The sequence below is a fragment of the Geotrypetes seraphini genome, chromosome 6 (genome assembly GCF_902459505.1).
Source record: "Geotrypetes seraphini chromosome 6, aGeoSer1.1, whole genome shotgun sequence".
Lineage (NCBI taxonomy): Eukaryota > Metazoa > Chordata > Amphibia > Gymnophiona > Dermophiidae > Geotrypetes > Geotrypetes seraphini.
Window position 1 is genome coordinate 163,157,608 of NC_047089.1, and position 21,831 is coordinate 163,179,438.

Genomic DNA, 21,831 nt, shown 5'->3' on the forward strand with positions numbered 1-21,831 from the left:
CTGCCAGCGTCTTCTCCCCACTCTCTCTTCCCCATTTCCTTTCAGCGTCCTTCTCCCCCCCCATCTTCCCCATGTCCTGTCAGCGTCCTTCTCCCCCCTCTGTCTTACACATGGCCTTTCAGCATCCTTCTCCACCCCCCTGTCTTCTCCATGGCCTTTCAGCGTCCTTCTCCACTCTACCCCCCATCTTCCCCATGTCCTTTCAGCGTCCTTCTCCCCCCATCTTCCCCATGTCCTGTCAGCGTCCTTCTCCCCCCTCTGTCTTCCACATGGCCTTTCAGCATCCTTCTCCACCCCCCTGTCTTCTCCATGGCCTTTCAGCGTCCTTCTCCACTCTACCCCCCATCTTCCCCATGTCCTTTCAGCGTCCTTCTCCACCCCACCCCCCATCTTCCCCATGTCCTTTCAGCGTTCTTCTCCACCCCTTTGTCTTCCCCATGTGCTTTCAGCGTCCTTCTCCCCCCCCCGTCTTCCCCATGTCCTGTCAGCGTCCTTCTCCCCCTTCTGTCTTCCACAAATGCTTTCAGTGTCCTTCCCCCCACCCCGTCTTCCCCATGGCCTTTCAGCGTCCTTCTTTACCCCTTTGTCTTCCCCATGTGCTTTCAGCGTCCTTCTCCCCGTCTTCCCCATGTCCTGTCAGCGTCCTTCTCCCCCTTCTGTCTTCCACAAATGCTTTCAGTGTCCTTCCCCCCCACCCCGTCTTCCCCATGGCCTTTCAGCGTCCTTCTTCACCCCTTTGTCTTCCCCAGTGCTTTCAGCGTCCTGCTCCCCCCTCCTTCTCTCCCGCCCCGGGTGCAGCACAGCCGGCCAGGTCCCCTTACTTTTGTGGCGCTTCCGCAACCGACAGACCGACAACAGCCCCGGTCTGACAAACCTCCCTGCCCTTAACCGCGAATCTAAATTTCCTTCTTACAGCTGCTATAAGAAGGTAATTTAGATTCGCGGTTAAGGGCAGGGAGGTTTGTCGGACCAGGGCTGTTGTCGGTCGGTCGGGTTAGCTCCACAAAAGTAAGGGGACCTGGCCGGCTGTGCTGCACACGGGGCGGGGCGGACCGCCCCCCTCCCTTGGTAGCCACTCGAGCCGCGAGGCTACTCCTCCTTACCTACCCTGCCTGCAGCACAGAGCCGAACGGAAGTCTTCCCAACGTCAGCGCAGACGTCGGAGGGAGGGCTTTGTTTACCGACGTCAGCGCTGACGTCGGGAAGACTTCCGTTCGGCTCTGTGCTGCAAGCAGAGCAGGTAGGGAGAAAAGCCGCGCGACTTAGTACATCCAGCCCCGCAGGAACCCCCCGACCCTCGGAGGCGTCCCCACGGGATCCCCGCGACCCGTGCAGCTCTCTATTGCGGACTTTCCCGCGTGCCAGCTGCAAGGCCTTCGCATGCCACAGCTGGCATGCGTGCCATAGGTTCGCCATCGCTGTCCTAGGATCTTGTGAATGGGAAATATTATGCCTTTCCTCAGAGGATAAAGGAAACAGATGATATCCAACACCTCTGTCCTGTGGGTTCCTCCTCCCTCTGTAATTTAAATGTAATGGTAGCAGCCACTTGCCTAACAAAATTAGTGAAGAAGGGGTCTTCTAGAGAAGACTTTATCACTGGAAAAGAGAGATTAGAAGGGAAATTATGAGGTTCCACCATCTGCCAGTTGGGAGAGGGAAAGACTTGGCTCAGCCTCTATAAAAAAAAAAAAACCTTGCAGGATTGATAGGGAGAATAGATGGCATGAAAGGGCAGACTGGATAGGTTATATTGTCTTTATCTGCCCACATTACTTCTATGTTTATACGAATAAACCTCTTCCTACTGGCTTGTCTGGTTGTTCATAACAAATGTCATGCGATGGATATTGATCTTACATGTCACATAAATTACATATATACACATTTACATTCTGGAACTAATGTGCAGCTTTAATAGTTCAGCATTTGAAATTGTACAGCACTATTCACTATGTTTTATTTGCTACTAGTATGTAAAACTACTACCTTTTGCATAATGAAAAGATGGCATTACAGAAAGTCAGTTAGTTTAGATTTATATTCTAATTACTAGAACAAAATTGCAAAATATTTTATTCATGGCGGTATAGAAGACATCAATGTAATGTAATGTAACTTTACAGCGAATTTGCCTGAACATGACTTCTCTGTACATCAATTTTTAGTACAGTACATTAGATTGACAGAATGCCTCTTTTCCAGATTACCATAAAACTGGAGATAGAAAATAAACCATAACATACAATTTATTTGTATACCGCAAAACCTTGCAGTTTGATGCAGTTAATTATAAGAAACTGTACAATACAGTGAAATATAGAGTCAAATCTTCAGAGATGAAGCTAATATCAAATTTCTAAAACTCTTGTCCCAAGTTCCTGCTTGAAAAGATAGCAATCTATGAAAATATATTTTATATGCACAGCCTTTAACTGAAGGAAAAACAAATAGAGCAAGATTACATAATGAACATCTAGATTCAGTAAACATAAAAATGGTCTATAAGATAGCCTGGTAAGAGGTCATGTAATGCCTTTTAACATAGGCATCCAAACTTGAATATTACTCTTGCTTCCACTGGGAGTCAATGTCATGCCTGATAATAAGACATCACATGTTCTGTCTTTTTAAAATTGAAGATTAAACGAACAGCCATATTTTGATTGATACGCATTCTATTGAGATTCTTACTGGGCAAAGCATGCTATTTTAAGAAATACTACAGTGCTCCTTTATTATAATTAGAGAAATTCTAATCTGTACCCAACTGCATACTATGAAGGATTCAAGATGGTGGACAAACTATAGCATCCTGCTGGTTGAACTTTGATCATTTTATTTCCATACCTTAGTGTGTCTTTAGAATTTATTTCCTGCTGCAAGGTTGCTTCTTGTTTCCTAAATTGCGAGCTTAAAATCAAGTGTAAAACCCATGTTTTCTCCACAGATTCTAGGTGTCCTGCAATTGCTGGATTACTGTTTTCCATAGAGTGTTTTCAGCTCAAGCAGTATCTAGAGAGCTTTCCTTAGAGACCCTTAGAGAAACATATAAGTCCCTCCATCTCATTTGGATGGTGAGAGGAGCTTGAATGCCTAAGGATGACATACTGCTCATAAAGAAAGGGAAATCAAAATACACAACAAAACAAATATCACTCAATAAAGAGTGTAGACGCTTGGACATATATTTCTTTATTCCAGATGGAAAAAGACCCAGGAGCTTGAATGCCTATGGAGCAAAAATCATTTTTGCAAACTTAAAGAGAACAATCATTTTGTTTGACTCGCTGGACAGTTCGTGAGGATTGGAGGACTGGGAAGTGTTCTGCCAGCAATCAAAATGGGTCTTCTAGAGCAATTGTTTCTCAACCTGTGGTACGCATACTCTAGGGCAAGGGTGTCAAACTCAATCACATAAGGGGCCGAAATCTAAAACAAGAGGAGTCCTTTTATTAAGGTATGCTAACCGATATAGCGTGCGCTAAATGCGCACCTTAATAAAAAGACCCCTTAGTCTTAGTAGAAATATAAGGTTACAACCTCTTCAAACCAACGCCTGCTCTGTGATGTAAACAAAATAAATAAAAAAGACTTTTCCTCTCTCTTTTAAGTCCTAGGGATTTTAGGTTCAATCAATTTTTATTGATGCAAACAACATCAAATGCAAACAACATCAAATACAGTATGATGCATCAAATACAATAATAAATAAACATATACAAATAATGCCTTCAAACCCCCCCCATAAACCCCTTTCAATCTATGTATGACAATGTTAAAAAAAATAAATAAATAAAGTCCTAGGGATTTAAAGTGCCATCTAAATTCTAAAGTGCCATCCACAACTTAATCCCAAGTACATTTCACAAACAAGCAATAAAATTTCCCTATTCAGCTTGTCCAACTCTCCTTTGCAGAGACTACAAACTAGAGACTTAGTAAAAAAGCTTCTATATTACTGTACTTCAAGTAATTCTGACATGTATTTTCTTTAGAAAGCTACATCTTTGCTTTTGATTTGGGCTTACAGTTGAGTTTAGGAAGCTGAACAAAGTTCTTTGAGATTTTTTTCATTTTTCCCTCTTCTTCCCGGTCTCACCTTCAGATTTGGCCCGCTGTTCTTTCCTTCCCTCCATCCCGGCTTCATCTTTAAAGCAGCCTGCATAGGATCGCCGGTCGGCTGTAGCAAACCTAGCAGGCTGCGTCGGCCTCCACAGCACGTTCCCTCTGCCGCGGTCCTGCCCCTCCTCTGATATACGGGATTGTATCAGAAGGAATGTGCTGCAGATGTCGACAGCAGCCTGCAAGGTTCGCTACAGCCAGCCGGCAATCCTCGGCAGGCTGCTTTGAAGAGGAGACCAGGAAGCCGGGATGGAGGGAGGGAAGGAACGGCAGGCCAAATCTCAGGCCAAAGCGCAGGCCAAATTTAAGTCCCCTTCGGGCCAAATTTGGCCTGCAGGCCAGAGTTTGACACTCCTGCCCTAGAGGGTACGCGGACTGCCTGTTGGGGGTACGCAGGCTGACCACCGATTCCTCCATGCCATCCCCTGCCACCGCAATTTAATTATCCCCCGCCGCCACAACTCTGGGAAGGGAAGGGCCAAGCGTGTGCAGTGATTGCAAGCCACCGGCCCACAATCCTTCCCCCCGATGTCAATTCTGAAGTCGAAGAGAAGGTCTGGGCCAGCCAATCGCTGCTTGGCTGGCATGGACCTTCTCTCCAACGTCAGAATTGACGTCAGGGGGAAGGCTTGTGGCTTGCAGTGTGCAATCACTGCACGCACCAGTCCCTTCCCTTCCCAGAGCTGCGGTAGTGGCGGGGGATAATTAAATGGTGGCAGCGGGTGGTGGCGGACTGGGGGAAGGAGGAATCGGCGGTGGGTCGACTTGGGGGGAAGGAGGAAGGTGGTGGGACAAAAGCTGGAAGGCAGTGAGGGGGATGGGGCATGAACTTGGGACATAGGAGAGAGGGAGAGAGGAAGGGGGCACTAACTTGGGACACAGGAAGGAGGAAGGAAGGGAATATAAAGGGACAATTGTTGGGCCTGAGTGTATGAGTGAGAGGGAAAGAGATGGTGCACATTGGGAAAGGAAGAGGAAAATTGGGCATAGAGAGGAGTGAGGTAGTGATGCATGGGGAATAGAAGGATGAGAGGAAGAAATGTTGGATATGGTGGTGGAGAGGGAACAGAGGGATAGATTGAAGGGGATTCAAGGGGGAGGAATGTTGGGCATAGTGAGGAGGGAGAGATGTGGCATGGTATGGGAGAGGGTTGATAGAAGGAGAAATGGGCAGTGGTGAAAACTGATCTGGAGGATAAGAGAGGAAGAAAAGTTGGACTCATGGAGGGACAGAGAGAGATATTGGTTGGGGAATGGAATGAGGTCTGGAGAAGAGGAAGCATGCAGGAGGCAGAAAGAAAGAAATATTGGATGTACAGTCAGAAGGAAGTGCAACCAGAGACTCATGAAATCACCAGACAATAAAGGTAGGAAAAATGATTTTATTTTCAATTTAGTGATCAAAATGTGTCAGTTTTGAGAATTTATATCTGCTGTCTATATTTAGCACTATATTTGTCTATTTTTTAATAGTTGTTACTGAGGTGACATTGCATATTTTAAACTCATCTGCCTTGATAATAAACATTTTCTCTGCGTACAGTGTGCTTTGTGTTTTTTTAATTTTGTGGTGACCATTATGTATTAATAAGATTATATTGTATATAAAAAATGGATTATATGTATATATTATATGTATATATTGTATATAGATTATATGTATATATTGTATATGTAAAATGGATGGAAGAAACTGCATTACAATTAGTATTATTATTATGGGGGTGGAGTCGGGGTGGAGTGTGGGCGTGGGTACTCATTTGGTATTTGTTAGGCTTAGGGGGTACTTGACTTGAAAAGATTGAGAAACACTGTTCTAGAGTAAGAAACTCAATGTTTTGAGTTTCCAGATTTGATCTTACAAAACAATACACTGCAATGCAATACGAGTCTTATATACTACAATCATCTAGCTGGTTACAAACCTCAAAAAAAAAGAAAAAAAGAAAGAAAAAGTTAAATTTCATAAAAGACTGAAGTCTTATGTAGTTACTCTAGATTTATTGTTAAAGGTGAAGAATTCCTTCTCAAGGCTGCTTAGTGGGGAAAGATGCTATTCAGATCTGTACTCAACCAGTTTTAGTGCACATTACAGAATTTTATTTTAAAAGCTATATGTGAAGTTGCTATGGAAATTGGTAACTCTCTTTCTGGAAAGAGTCAGTATATTTCAGGGCACTTCAAAGAAGACATAATTTATAAAGTCCATGAGACTGACCTTGCTAAACTTTTTAAAAAATAGTTGAATGTTCTAGGGATAAGGTGAGGAGAATTTACTGATTTTTAATATATCGGAAGGGAAGTGTATGGATTTAGCTCAGTCCTTTTGAGTTGTAGCTCAAGGTAAATCACATTCAGCTCCTGTGCCAGGACTTACAAACAGCAGTCAGGGAGGCCAAAATTCGTATGGAAGAAACTCTAGCAAAGAACATCAAGAAAGGGGACAAATCCTTCTTCAGATACATTAGCGACAGGAAAAAGAACGCAAACGGGATAGTACGCCTTAGAACACCAGACGGGAATTATGTAGAAACAGACTCCGATAAAGCCAAACTACTGAATGATTACTTCTGTTCAGTCTTTACCTGCGAAGCACCAGGGCACGGGCCTCGGCTAGCAGCAAAGCAAAGCATGGAAGACCCATTTCAGAAGTTTGAGTTCACACCAGCTGATGTTTACAAAGAACTGTCAAGACTCAAGGTGAACAAAGCCATGGGACCGGACAATCTGCACCCAAGAGTGCTCAGAGAGCTATGCGATGTTTTGGCGGAACCATTAGCAATACTCTTCAATCTCTCCCTAAGTACGGGGAGAGTCCCCCTGGACTGGAAAACTGCCAACGTGGTTCCTCTGCACAAAAAGGGTTGCAGAGCGGAAGCCGCAAATTATAGACCAGTAAGTCTCACATCAATAGTGTGTAAACTCATGGAAACTCTACTTAAAGGGAAATTAGACACGATATTAGATGAGGGGAATCTGAGGGATCCCTGTCAACATGGATTCACTAGGGGCAGGTCATGCCAGTCCAATCTCATCAGCTTCTTTGATTGGGTGACAGGAAATCTGGACTCGGAAGAGTCTCTGGACATAGTATACTTGGATTTCAATAAAGCTTTTGACAGTGTCCCACACCATAGACTATTAAACAAGATGAAATCGATGGGGTTAGGTGAGAAACTAACGGCGTGGGTCAACGATTGGCTGAGTGGAAGACTTCAGAAAGTGGTGGTCAATGGCACCCTCTCTAAGACATCGGAGGTGACTAGCGGAGTGCCGCAGGGCTCAGTCCTGGGACCATCCCTTTTTAACATATTCATAAGGGACTTGAGGGTAAAGTAGCGCTGTTCGCCGACGACACCAAACTGTGTAATATAGTGGGTGGAAGCAATCCCACGGATGGTATGACGCAGGATCTGATCAAGTTGGAAAAATGGTCCACGACATGGCAGCGGGGCTTCAACGCTAAGAAGTGTAAGGTCATGCATCTCGACAGCAGAAATCCATGCAGAACATACACCTTGAATGGAGAAACACTAGCTAGGACTTCAGAGGAACGGGACTTGGGAGTGATCATCAGTGCAGACATGAAGGCTGCCAAACAAGTGGAGAAGGCCTCATCCAAGGCGAGGCAAATGATGGGATGTATCAATAGAAGCTTCGTCAGCCGCAAACCTGAAGTCATAATGCCACTGTATAGAACCATGGTGAGACCTCATCTAGAGTACTGTGTACAATTCTGGAGGCCACATTACCGTAAAGATGTGCTTCGAGCTGAGTCGGTCCAGCGAATGGCCACTAGGAAGGTCTCTGGACTCAAGGGTCTCTCATACAAGGAAAGACTGGGCAAATTGCAGCTGTACTCTCTAGAGGAGCGCAGGGAAAGGGGTGACATGATTGAGACTTTTAAGTACGTCACAGGTCGTGTCGAGGTAGAAAACGATATATTCCTTCCCAAGGGACCCTCAGTCACAAGGGGGCACCCGCTCAAACTCAGGGGAGGGAAATTTAGTGGTGACATCAGGAAGTATTTCTTCACAGAAAGAGTGGTAGATCACTGGAACAAACTTCCGACGCAGGTAATCAAGGCCACAAGCGTGCTCGACTTTAAGAATAAATGGGACATCCACGTGGGATCCCTACTAGAGAGTTGCGCGGGGACAGAAATCCCACCCGTCCCCACCCGTCCCCGCCAAAGTCCCACCCGTCCCCGTGAGGAATCCCACCCGTCCCCACCCGTCCCCGTGAGGAATCCCTCCGTCCCCACCCGTCCCCGCGAGGAATCCCCTCCGTCCCCACCCGTCCCCGCGAGGAATCCCCTCCGTCCCCGCCCGTCCATATAAACTTCAGAAATAGTTATTTCATTTAATTATGCTACTGAATTAAAGGCTCTGGTAGAAACCCATTTACAAATAAGCAAAAAGACTTTATTAATTTGAAAATATTAATTGGGAAGAATACATACTTTGCAAATGGGTTTCTACCAGAGCCTCTAATGTTTATAAATTTTTATCAACACAACTAATATACTACTTTATCCTGAAGCAAAATAAAAAAAAAGAAATATAATTCTTTTCCTACCTTTGTTGCCTGGTTTCTGCTTTCATGTTCTCATTCAATTCCTTCCATCCACTGTCTCTCTTCCTTCTGCATCTTCCATTTGCTCTGTTACTGTGCCTCTCCCTTTCTTCCCCCTTCCAAATTGGTCTGGCACCCATCTTCTTCTCTCCGCTCCCCCCATAGTCTGGCATCTGTCTTCTTCCCTGCCAGCGTCTTCTCCCTACTCTCTCTTCCCCATTTCCTTTCAGCGTCCTTCTCCCCCCATCTTCTCCATGTCCTGTCAGCGTCCTTCTCCCCCTCTGTCTTCCACATGTGCTTTCAGTGTCCTTCTCCCCCCTCTGCTTCCCCATGTCCTTTCAGCGTCCTTCTCCCTCTCTGTCTTCCCCATGGCCTTTCAGCGTCCTTCACACACCCCCGTCTTCCCCATGACCTTTCAGCGTCCTTCTCCACCCCTTTGTCTTCCCCATGTGCTTTCAGCATCCTTCTCCCCCCTCTGTCTTCCACAAGTGCTTTCAGAGTCCTTCCCCCCCCCCCCCCCGCCCTTCCCATGGCCTTTCAGCGTCCTTCTCCACCCCTTTGTCTTCCCCATGTCCTTTCAGCATCCTTCTCCACCCCTTTGTCTTCCCCATGTGCTATCAGCATCCTTCTCCCCCTCTGTCTTCCACAAGTGCTTTCAGAGTCCTTCCCCACCCCCGCCCTTCCCATGGCCTTTCAGCGTCCTTCTCCACCCCTTTGTATTCCCCATGTGCTTTCAGCGTCCTTCTCCCTCCTCTGTCTTCAAGTGCTTTCAGAGTCCTTCCCCCCCTCCTCCCGTCTTCCCCATGGCCTTTCAGCGTCTTTCTCCCCACTCCTTCTCTACCGCCCCGGGTGCAGCACAGCCGGCCAGGTCCCCTTACTTTTGTGGCACTTCCCCGACCGACTGACAACAGCCCCGGTCTGACAAACCTCCCTGCCCTTAACTGCGAATCTAAATTACCTTATTACAGCTGCTGTAAGAAGATAATTTAGATTCGCGGCTACAGGGCAGGGAGGATTGTCGGACCGGGGCTGTTGTCGGTCGGTCGGGGAAGTGCCACAAAAGTAAGGGGACCTGGCCGGCTGTTCTGCAACCGGGGCGGGGTGTGGCGGGGCAGACCGCCCCCTCCCTTGGTAGCCACTCGAACCGCGAGGCTACTCTCCTCCTTACCTGCACTGCCTGCAGCACAGAGCCAAACGGAAGTCTTCCCGACGTCAGCGCTGACGTCGGAGGGAGGGAGGGCTTTGTTTAAGCCCTCCCTCCCCTCCGACGTCAGCGCTGACGTCGGGAAGACTTCCGTTCGGCTCTGTGCTGCAAGCAGAGAAGGTAGGGAGAAGAGCCGCGCGACTGAGTACATCCAGCCCCGCAGGAACCCCGCGACCCTCGGAGGCGTCCCCACGGGATCCCCACGACCCTAGGGGGCGTCCCCACGGGATCCCCGCGACCCTAGGGGCGTCCCCACGGGATCCCCGTGACCCAAAGGGGGAACCCACGGGATGCCCGCGGGTCCCGCGGGATTCCCGTCGTCCCCGTTCCCGTGCAGCTCTCTAATCCCTACGTGGGTCGAGCAGCACTCAGACTTAATGGAGTGGGTCAGTAGAGTGGGCAGACTTGATGGGCTGTAGCCCTTTTCTGCCGTCACCTTTCTATGTTTCTATGTTTCTAAGTTTGAATCTAAGGCAATGAATAATAATAATAATAACTTTATTCTTCTATACCGCCACAATCTTGCGACTTCTAGGCGGTTTACAATCAATATTAGGTTCAGTCCTAATATTAAAGACACTCTTAAATATAGTGAAATTATTTTGAAAATTGTTACAGATCTTCAAACCTGGTCACCTACATAAGAACATAAGAAGTTGCCTCCGCTGAGTCAGACCAGAGGTCCATCCTGCCCAGCGGTCCACTCTCGCGGCGGCCCATCAGGCCTAATTGCCTGAACAGTGTCCCTGACTAATTTTGTAACTGCCTCTAATCCTCTAATCCTATCCCTATTACCTACCTCTACTCCTATCTGTACCCCTCAATCCCTTTGTCCTCCAGGTACCTGTCCAGACCCTCTTTGAAGCCCTGTAGCGTGCTCCTGCTTATCACATCCTCCGGTAGCGCGTTCCATGTATCCACCACCCTCTGAGTGAAAAAGAACTTCCTGGCGTTTGTTCTAAACCTTTCCCCTTTCAATTTCTCTGAGTGTCCCCTTGTACTTGTGTTTCCCCGTAATTTGAAAAATCTGTCCCTGTCTACTCTTTCTATGCCCTTCATGATCTTGAAGGTTTCTATCATGTCTCCTCTAAGTCTCCGCTTTTCCAGGGAGAAAAGCCCCAGCTTCTTCAGTCTGTCAGTATATGAGAGGTCTTCCATACCCTTTATTAGCTTCGTTGCTCTTTTCTGGACTCTCTCAAGTACCGCCATGTCCTTCTTGAGGTACGGTGACCAGTACTGGACACAGTACTCCAGGTGCGGGCGCACCATTGCACGATACAGTGGCAGGATGACTTCCTTCGTCCTGGTCGTGATACCCTTCTTAATGATGCCCAACATTCTGTTTGCCTTCCTTGAGGCTGTGGCACACTGCGCCGACGCCTTCAATGATGTGTCTACCATCACTCCCAGGTCTCTTTCAAGGTTACTCACCCCTAGCGGTGTTCCCCCCATTTTGTAAGTGAACATCGGGTTCTTTTTCCCTACATGCATGACCTTGCAATTCCCTATGTTGAAGCTCATTTGCCACTTTTTGGCCCACTCTTCCAGCGCTGTCAGATCTTTTTGGAGATTTTTGCAGTCCTCCTTGCTTTCAACCCTGCTGTATAATTTGGTGTCATCCGCAAATTTAATAACCTCACATTTTGTTCCTGCTTCCAGGTCGTTAATAAATATATTGAACAGGAGCAGTCCCAGCACCGACCCCTGCGGAACTCCGCTCGTGACCCATTGCCAGTCTGAGTAATGGCCCTTTATTCCAGCCCTCTGTTTCCTGTCCGCCAGCCAGTTTTTGATCCATCGGTGGACCTCCCCTTGCACCCCGTGGTTCCATAGCTTCCTTATGGGGCAGAACTGAAACCATAAAAATAATTTTGTCACCGAAGGTTAACGACATCCTTAGTATGGCCCCTGTTTCATTTTCTAACTCTTTATATAGGAGAATTGATGTTTTATTAACCAAATTAATCTGGCGCAATCAGGCCTGAGGAGAGGGGAGTACAGTCGGTACATCACTCCAGGGCCTATGAAGCCCAAGAAACATCACAAAAACCAAAACATGTCATTGTCTCAAGAAGGAGACTTCCTTACAAACTAAGACAAAGAACAGCGTGAGAACTTTCACATACAAGATCACGAAGTGTTGAGTGAGCCGAAGCAATAGAAGGCCGTGACATTGATAAAATACTTTTGAGTGACATAATACAGTGCATTCAAGATTCAATGAACAAAAACTTGTGCCAACCAATGAGTGTTCTCATGTGTTCATTCCTAGCTTCAAACTTATTGCTTGGATTACTCCTTGCTTTTCCACCGAATCCCGGGAGGAAGAAGAAAATGGGACACGAGCCACGCTGATTCATCGTGGACTGAAAAGAAGACTTTACAGGACAGAGAAGGAAGAAATAATTCCTCAAGTAAAGTTCCCTGTAAATGCTGTAATTGTAGCATAAAGGACCCACTGACATCGAGTGCCTTTCTGTCTACATTATCGAGAGATTCGAGACTATAAACTGCTTGACGGTTAGCAGAAAGACAATAGCAATATTGTCCTAACTTTAGAACCACTGGGCTGGGCTGTATAAAGAGAGGAGTAGCCAATAGAAGGAAGAAGGTGTTGATGCCCCTGTACAGGTCGTTGGTGAGGCCCCACTTGGAGTATTGTGTTCAGTTTTGGAGACTGTATCTGGTGAAGGACGTAAGAAGACTTGAAGTGGTCCACAGGAGGGTGACAAAAATGATAGGAGGTTTGCCCCAGAAGACATATGAGGAGAGACTGGAAGCCCTGAATATGTATATCCTAGAAGAAAGGAGGGACAGGGGAGATATGATTCATACATTCAAATACTTGAAAGGTATTAACGTAGAACAAAATCTTTTCCAGAGAAAGGAAAATGGTAAAATCAGAGGACATAATTTGAGATTGAGGAGTGGGTAGATTCAAGAGCAATGTTAAGAAATTCTACTTTACGGAGAGAGTGGATGCCTGGAATGCGCTTTCCAAGAGAGGTGGTGGAGAGGAAAACAGTGACGGAGTTCAAAGAAGCATGGGATGAACACAGAGGATCTAGAATCAGAAAATAATAGTAAATATTGAAGAACTAAGGCCAGTACTGGGCAGACTTGCACGGTATGTGTCTGTATATGGCCTTTTGGTTGAGGATGGGCTGGGGAGCGCTTCAATGGCTGGGAGGGTGTAGATGGGCTGGAGTGAGCTTTGACAGAGACTTCAGCAGTTGGAGCCCAAGCACAGTACCGGGTAGAGCTTTGGATTCTTGTCCAGAAATAGCTAAGAAGAAGAAAAAAAATTTAAATTGAATCAGGTTGGGCAGACTGGATGGACCATTCGGGTCTTTATCTGCCGTCATCTACTATGTTACTATGTAAAATTCTCAATAGCAATATGGCAAATTTCTATGTTTTATATTTAATTTCAGATATCGGCGTTAAATATGTCATCTCAAAAATCTTTGTACTGGGGTCTGGATTTTCTCTCGGTGGCCCTGGGTGCAATCCCTCGTACTGCATTACAAAAACTTAAGTTACTTTGATCATCAGGTGGGATAAGTTTGCCAGATTTTCAGTTATATCATTTAGCTTTTCAAGTCTTACAAGCAAGGTTTTGGTACCTAAAGAATCTAAATGTTGACTCTTGAAGATGGGTTCATTTTGAAAAAGATTTGATGGACAATATTCCTTTACACCTTTTACCCTCAATGGATAAATTTAAATTTAGAAACAACTTTTGCACATTAAAAGCTACCTCTCACGCCATTAATACTGTAAGGAAACAATCACATCAGAATTGGACTGATATTACAGATTCTATAACAAATGTAACTATAATTGTTCGATCATCAAACCCCAATATTATCATTAATTCCATTCATTCTAGATTGTTTGGCCTTATGTAAGCCTTGGCTTTACACATCATTGTGATTCATTGGAAAAATAATCAATATGTTTCTTTTCACGAATGGTGGAATATTCTATGTACTTTTAGAAAATATGAGGAAGTTATAGCCTTAAAACATAATCATTTGCCATCTTTTGTCAAAACATGGAGAATCTTGGATGCATACTGTATTCATTCTTAACCTTGTAATATATTCTTATTCCTATTGTGAACTCTCTAATTGTTTACAGATGTTTGACCATCGTAATATTATTGCAGCTATCTGTGGTTATTGTGTTTGTTATTTATATTTTAGAAAATTTACAAATAAAATTAATTTTAAAAAAAAGTTTGCTATCTGGTAATGTAAATACACATGAAACCAGGCGAATACATTGCTGATTCTCTTGATTAAGAAATTTCAGTTGACAAGATGTTGAAAGCACATACCTATGCTGTGTGAGAATATTTACTGCCGAGGGATGATTGGCACAATATGCAAGATACAAACTTTTCATTTGTGGCATCAGATTTAGAAAACATCCTCCAACCCTCTGTTGAGCTTCAGGCAACCTAATGGAAAGTAAAATGAATAACTGTGAACTTAACAGCTACAAAAGAATCTGATAATAAAATCTTACAACTAACAGTAACTTATGCAAAAACCACCACATATACAATGCCTTAAAAATCTTAGATCTTCCACAAGGGTAACCATATTAGTCAAGAATGATAAGAATGACACAGGATAATGGCAACCTACAGTGATAAATGTATCATGTCATGATTTTTTTTTTTCTGGTTCTCAATAGCTGATGCCTCAAACTGGTTATCTTTAAATTGTCATCAGCCTTTGTCATTTTTAAAAATCTTGGGATCCTCAGTATAGTTAATGTAGAAGGGGAAATTGCTTTGTTTTTATTCTATTTAAGATGGGGGCTGCAGGTTAAAATGGCCTGTATTAATCGACAGTATCAACTGTCCAATGACAAAAACAAGTTTTGTTCCAATATCCAATTTTCAAGTTTTATTTAAAATTTGATTAAACGTGTAATCATACTTCTAAGCGATGTACATAGCTAAAATCTTTACAACTTTCAGGAGAACAATACGTGCAATGTAGACTTGACATTACAGGACATATGCTACAAAAGGAAAAAAGGGTAAGAAATACAAGAATTGATAGAAAATAAGACAAATAGGGGAAAATAGAACAGGGAGGGTTAAGAAGAGGTATGGGAGATCAGAGGTCAGTGTTTGACAGAGCAATCAAAATCTGGGGAGCTAACAGTCAAAAGCATCTTTAAAAAGAAAGCATTTTAACTTGTTCTTAAATTGGTCTATAAGTGAAATGGGAGGGAAGTCCACATTTGTGGAGCTGTGACAGAGAAAATGTATTGTTGGTGTGTGTTGATGATTTTAAAGGAGGGGACAGTCAGTAAGTGTTGGTCGTTGGATCTGAGCATTCTAGTGGGAGTATAAGGGATCAAGAGTCTGTCAATGAAGGCTGGGGCTTTATAAAGGAGAGATTTGCATTTGTCTTCTACGGTTCCGCTCCCAGATCTTCAGCTGTGAACACAGAACAGAAATATTTGTTAAGCTATTCAGCCTTTTCTTCATCAACTTCTACATATTCCTCCCCTTCACTTTTGAGTCTCACATTGCCACTTTTGCACTTCTTCCTATTACTGATATATCTAAAAATGTCTTCTCTCCCAGTTTTATCGTGTCTCCTATTTTTTCTTCTATTTGTATCTTTGCTTTCCTGACTACTCAACCAGCCTCTCTTAACTTTTACAGATATTTTTGACTGTCTTCCTCTTTCTGCAATCTTTTGTAGTTTATTGGAAGCTACCGTATTTTCTCGCATATAACGCGCGCGTTATACGTGGTTTTTACAAACCGTGCATAACCTTGCACGTTATACGCGTGAGCGCGTTGTACAAAATTTTTTTTACATAGTTCCCCCCCCCCGATGTCCGATTCACCACCCCCCCGCAGGTCCGCTCGCACCCCCACCCCGAAGGACCGCTCGCAGGGGGCGGGGCCTTGGGCACATGGTCAGGTTGGGCCCATGTGCCTCAGGCCCCGCCCCCAGAAGGGACCTAAGGCTCCCGGGCCTATTCTGATTGGCCCAGGCGCCTTAGGCCCCACCAGTAGGCGGAGCTTTGGGACGGATGGGCCAATCCGGCCTCATTCCGTCATTGGCTGCCTGCCGGACAGGCGGGTTTGGCTCCCGTCTGTCCGGCCAACTACACAAAGGTACGGGGAAGGGGGTACGTGGGGGTCGGCCAGGGGGGTCGCGGGTCGGCTGGGGGGGCGGTCGTAGGTTCTTGGGGGGGCGGTCGTTGGGGGGAGGGGGGTTGCGTCGAGGGCAGGAGGGCCTGGGATCCCTCCTGCCCGTAATGTAGTGGGGGTAGGGGGTCGCCGTGGCCAAGAGGGTTTGGGCTCCCTTCTGGCCCGATATTGTCGGGGAGTTGGGGAGTCGGCGGGGCAAGAGGGCTTGGGCTCCCTTTTGCCCCGATCGTGTCGGGGGCAAGAGGGCTTGAGCTCCCTCTTGCCCCGATCGTGTCGGGGGTGCCGCGGTTGGCTGGGGCAAGAGGGCTTGAGCTCCCTCTTGCCCCGATCATGTCGGTGGTGCCACGGTTGGCTGGGGCAAGAGGGCTTGAGCTCTCTCTTGCCCCAATCGTGTCGGGGAGTCAGCGGGGCAAGAGGGCTTGACGTTAGAGAAAGGGCGAACCACTGGAAGAGGAAACAGCGCAGGCGCAGGGCTCACGGAAGGGCCGGGACCGCCAAGAGAAAGTAGCAGGACACCGGTAGGAGCTTCTACATGATGGGGGGGGTCGGGAAGCTGTGGGGGTGCGAGCGGTCCTTCAGGGTGGGGGTGCGGGTGCCGGTGGGAGTGCGTGCGAGCAGTCCTTAGGGGTGGGGGTGCGAGCGGTCCTGCGGGGGGTGAATCGGACATCGGGAGGGGGCATCAGGCTTTCAGGGTGGGGACAGGACTTCAAGGGGGAGAGGAGAGTTGGGGCGAGCGAAAGGAGAGTCGGGGTGGCCAGAGGAGAGTCGGGGCGGGCGAAAGGAGAGTCGGGCGGCGACAGGAGAGTCGGGCAGCATGCGCGGTATACAGGTGTGCGCGGTATATATAAATTTATGTACATAAATTTGTGTTTTCCGCGCGCTATACCCGTGTGCGCGTTTTACACGGGTGCGCGTTATCTACGTGAAAATACAGTAATCTCTTATTCCTTACCTTCTCAGTTACTACTTTTGAGAAGCAAAACGGCCTTCTTTGACTATTACTTTTATATACTTGCCTGACAAAAAGGTTTGTCGCCATTACAATAATTCTTTACAGTTTTGCCCACTGCATTTCTACTCCTTCCAGGAGTTCCCATTCAACAATTCCTTGATGTAATCCCCCATCCGAACAAAGTTAGAATTTTTAAAGTCTAGAACCTTTACTTTAGAATGAGCCCTCTCTATATCCATCTTAATGTTAAACCGTACCATACAGTGATCACTGGATGCCAGATGATTACCCACTGTAACATCAGAAACATTTCCCACGTTTGTAAGCACTAAGTCCAGTATGACCCCAACCCGCAAGGGTTCCATTACCAACTACTGAAATAGTTCTCCTTATAGAGAATCCAGGACTTCCCTACTTCTAGATTACCCTGCAATAGGGATACCCTAATCAACATCCAGCATGTTAAAATCACCTATTAGTACAACTTCCCCTTTTTTAGATATATCCTGAATGTCTACTATTAAATCTCTGTCCACTTTTTCCATCTGTGAAGGAGGTCTGTATATAACACCAATGTAAATATATTTGCCATTCACTCTTTCCAAATTTATCTACTGTGCCTAATGTTACTCCCCCTCCTTTTCTTCTTACCCTGTCTTTCCTGAACAGATTACAGCCTGGTATAAATACATCCCAGCCATGGATCTCCATGAACCATGTCTCTGTGATCGTCACTATATCCAACTCATCTTCTTCTATCACAGCTTCTAGATCCAGAATCTTATTTACCATACTTCGAGCATTAGTAGCAGATATATTGCTTTCCAGACATTGGGCCCCCTTTTCCCACCCATCTTGAGGTATTCAGTAATTTACTTACCTGAAGGGTAATACTCACCCAGGGGCTTTGATCACCCTGTTCCATCACTTCTAGTTTAAAGCCCTCTTCCAGTTTCTATCTGACATGTAGATGTTACAACACTCATGAGGATTTATTGCAACTTAACCGTTCCTTCATTTCATAAGAAATTACATGGTAAATCCGCACATGTCATTGAACACTAAATTGCCCCACAAACCTCCACTTCAAATTCCTGAGAATGACCTTTGGTACAGTTAGAACCATGTAATTCTAAGGTCGCAACTAGAGTCCATTGCTAAGCCAAAAAGCTTCTGCAGGTGTATCTGTCGAACCTTTAACGAGTGCTTTTATAGGGTGTAACAGCGAGCACAAGTATCCACTTTATGCTTAGACCCTAAATACTGTAAATACCAGCTGTGCAGGTCAGTGATGGAAATTGGACGCTGGCACCAACAGCACATTTTAAAACGCTCAAAGGTCTTGACATGGATGGCAAAATCACAGTAGCGAAGTCAAAAGACTCAATGCAGGGACTGTCTTCTTCATGACTCTATACAGCACTGTGTACGTCTGGTACTACTATTACTATCCATTCAGTCATGTCTGACCCTGTAGGCCAGTCCTCACCATGCTTCCCTGTTTTCCATGGCTTCTTTCAGTTGCTTGATGTTCATTTCCATGTCATTCTTGATGATATCCAGCCAACAGGCCTTTGGTCTCCCCTGCTTCCTTTTACCGCTGACCATTCCAAGTAACACCTCTTTTTCTAGTGAACTCGTCCTCATCACATGTCCAAAATAGGTCACATAGTACACATTAACTATTATCGCACATGGAATCTCTTAGAGAGAGAAAGAGATAATGGTTACTGTGGATGGGCAGACTGGATGGGTCATTTGGCCTTTATCTGCCATTATATTTCTATGTTTCTATGACCATACTAGCAACTACTGCACTGGCATAACAATTTGCAACTGATAATTCATATCTCATAGCATATCCTTGAAAGAGATAGGAAATGGGCAGGTAAAGGATTTGGACTACATCTATCAATTAGCACACAGTAACTTACTATGTGCTGTCACCAATACAGATAGTACAGTATCACTTACTGTCTTATCTATCACTACACTTACGATGTGGTAAGGCCCCCAAGTTAAAGCAAAGGCTCTGAGGTTACTGCATGTTATTATTGCAACTAACTTTGTAATAATTTTTTTAAAAACAACAACACTTTTCTGTACTTTAATAAAGGGCCTCCAAGTCCTTGAGCTACTATAGCCAGTAAGCAGAGGCAGCACTATAAACCAGAGAACTGCACAGGGACAGAAATCAAGCCCATCCCCGGTAGCATCAAATCCGTCCCAGCCTGTCCCCGCTGGAATAAAATCCATCCCAGCCTGTCCCCACAAGGAATTGAATCTATCTCCACCCATCCCTATAAACTTCAGAAGTAGTTATTTCATTTAATTATGCTACTGAATTTACAAATAAGCAAAGACACTTTATTAATTTGGAAATATTAATTGGGAAGAATACATACTTTGTAAACGGGTTTCTGCCAGAGCCTCTAATGTAAATATAAAATATAAACACTCAGCTGATGAGGACCCCCAAGCAATGTCAGCTGAGGATTTCCTCTGCAGGTGGCCAGGGGTCCCTTTTGCCAAGCTTGGCAGGCAGCAGTAGTGTCCCTGAGTCACAGATGCTGGCACCTCAGTGGCTCAGGGATGTTGCCAATGACTGCTGCGCTTGGTGGAGGGGAGTTCTGGCCATCTCTGGAGGAGGTCCTCTGCTGGCAGTGCTTGGAGATCCCCACCAGCCACATCAAGGGTCAGCAAGTACTTCAGCACTGTAGAAATAAAACCAGAAATGCATTTCCTTTTCTTTTGAACACATGTATATCTGCTATATACATTTCCCAAAGTTAACATATTTTAGTCAATAAATTCCTTTTTTTACCTTTGTTGTCTGGAGACTTATTTTTCCATCAAGTTGGTCCCAGTTTCTTTTTTCTGCTTTCCTGTCTTCTGCAAATTCTTCTGTTGCTGTCCATTGGTCCTCCTACCATGGTCCAGCATTTCTCCCTCTCTCATGCCCCAGACCATGTGCAGGATCTTTCGTCCCCGCCCACTAGCCCCATGCCCAACATTTCTCCTTCTATCACCCCTCTCCAGCACCATGCCACATCTCTTCCTCCATTCCCTCCATCAATATGTCCAACATTCCTCCCTCCTGCATCCCTTTTAATCTGTCCCTATGACCAAAAATTCTCTTTTTTTCATTCCCCGTGTATATCATCTCTTTTTCCCTCTCACTGACACACTCATGCCTAACAATTCTCCCTTTCTATTCCCTCCCCCACCTCAGCATCTCTTTCCCTCCTTTCCTCCATCTTCTCTTGTTCATGCCTCCCTCCTTCTGTGTCCAAAAACACACTTCCTCCCTCCCTTCCTTCTGTGTCCCACTTTGGGCCCCTCCCATGTCCCAATGTGCTTCCTCCTTGGTGCAACATGCATGTGCCCGTTCGCTCCCTCCCTCCTTTTCTGCCCCCTCCCACAAGACTGTACCTTCCTGCCTTCCAGCCACACTTCTTCGCAGGGCAGCGGGCCTTGCACACTGCATGTGGCTGCTGTGAAGCCTTCCCTCAAACGTCAGCTCTGACATCAGGGGAAGACTTCTGGGTTGGCTACAGGTGGCATGCTGGGAGCGTTGCACACTGCATAGAGGGCAGGAAAAGGAGGCATGCGCACCAAGATATTCAAGCCCTTCGGCTCAAGCTGCCTCCAACCCCACGGGATCCCCTAGACCACAAGGTGGGTTCCCAGGGGATCCCCATGACCCTAGGGGGTGTTACTATGGAATCCCTGTGACCCGAAGGGGAACCCAAGGGATCTCCGAGGGATTCATGTTGTCCCCATTACTGTCCAGCTCTCTACTGTAAACAAGCTGTTTGTGGTCAGCCTTGTCAGGGCCTTTCCTCTGATGCATCACTTCCGACGTGGCTTCTGCTTCGGGTAAGTGAGGGAAGGAGGGGGCAGACCGGAGGGGGGGTAGGTGCACCAGAAGTGTGTGTGAGGGGAGGGTCCAGCAGGGTGAAGGGCAAGGAAAGGGGAGATGGATGGATGCTGGACCCATAAATGTGAGTGGGGGGGGAAAGAAAGTGACCCAGACCAGAAAAGAGCGTGGGAAGAGAAGAACAAATGTTGGACCTACAGGTGGGGGTGGGAGGTTGATAGAGAGAGGAAGAGAGTGAGATGGGAAAGAAGGCAAAACTATTTTTAGAGTAACTCTCAATCAATCAGAAACTACAGTTATCCGGTATCTACCTAGCCCCATAGATGCCGGATAACTGAGATTCTACTGTACATGAAAATGGGTTAAGCACTAAAATATGAGTCAAAGAAGAGATCAGTCTCAGGGTGATTATATCCGATGATCTCAAGATTGTGAAATAGTGCATTTAGGCAATATCTAAAACCAAAGAAATGCTAGAGTACATAGGGAGCAATATTACCAGAAGAAAAAGGATAATACTTATGCCTCTATAAAAATCATTGAAAATATTATGGTCAGTTTCGGAGACCATACCACCAAAAAGGATAAAGAGCAGGGGCAACCTAGAGAAAGGCTACCAAAATGGAGCATTCTCTGCATCTTTGCTCTTCTTCTTTCCTCCTTTTTTCCTATGCTGTTCATACTTTTTTGTTTTTCTCAAAGTATTGTTATATTCTTTAATCATAATCTTCCTTCCCTGAGCTACCAGAAATTCATTCTAACCTACTGTCTTCAAATCTCTTGACAAACTTAGATTGTAAATCCTCTAGGGACAGGGAAATACCTACTGTATCTGAATGTAACTCCCTTGAACTACCACTGGAAAGCTAACTACTAAAAATATCTACAGTCATTCCTGTTCAGGC

At 45.7% G+C, this 21,831-nt stretch overlaps 1 protein-coding gene across 9 annotated transcripts in view; it reads right to left on the minus strand.

Annotated features, from left to right (window-relative positions):
- The window catches only part of ARHGEF7 (Rho guanine nucleotide exchange factor 7), a 460,949-nt gene that overhangs the window by 298,732 nt on the left and 140,386 nt on the right, over positions 1-21,831 (minus strand). For all 9 annotated transcript variants that reach the window (XR_004539809.1, XR_004539810.1, XM_033948005.1 and 6 more), the window contains exon 9: positions 14,247-14,369. Coding sequence is in view for 7 of the 9 variants with exons in the window: in XM_033948005.1 (XP_033803896.1) it covers positions 14,247-14,369 (123 nt within the window). In the remaining 2 variants the exon portion in view is untranslated. The remainder of the gene's footprint in view (positions 1-14,246; positions 14,370-21,831) is intronic.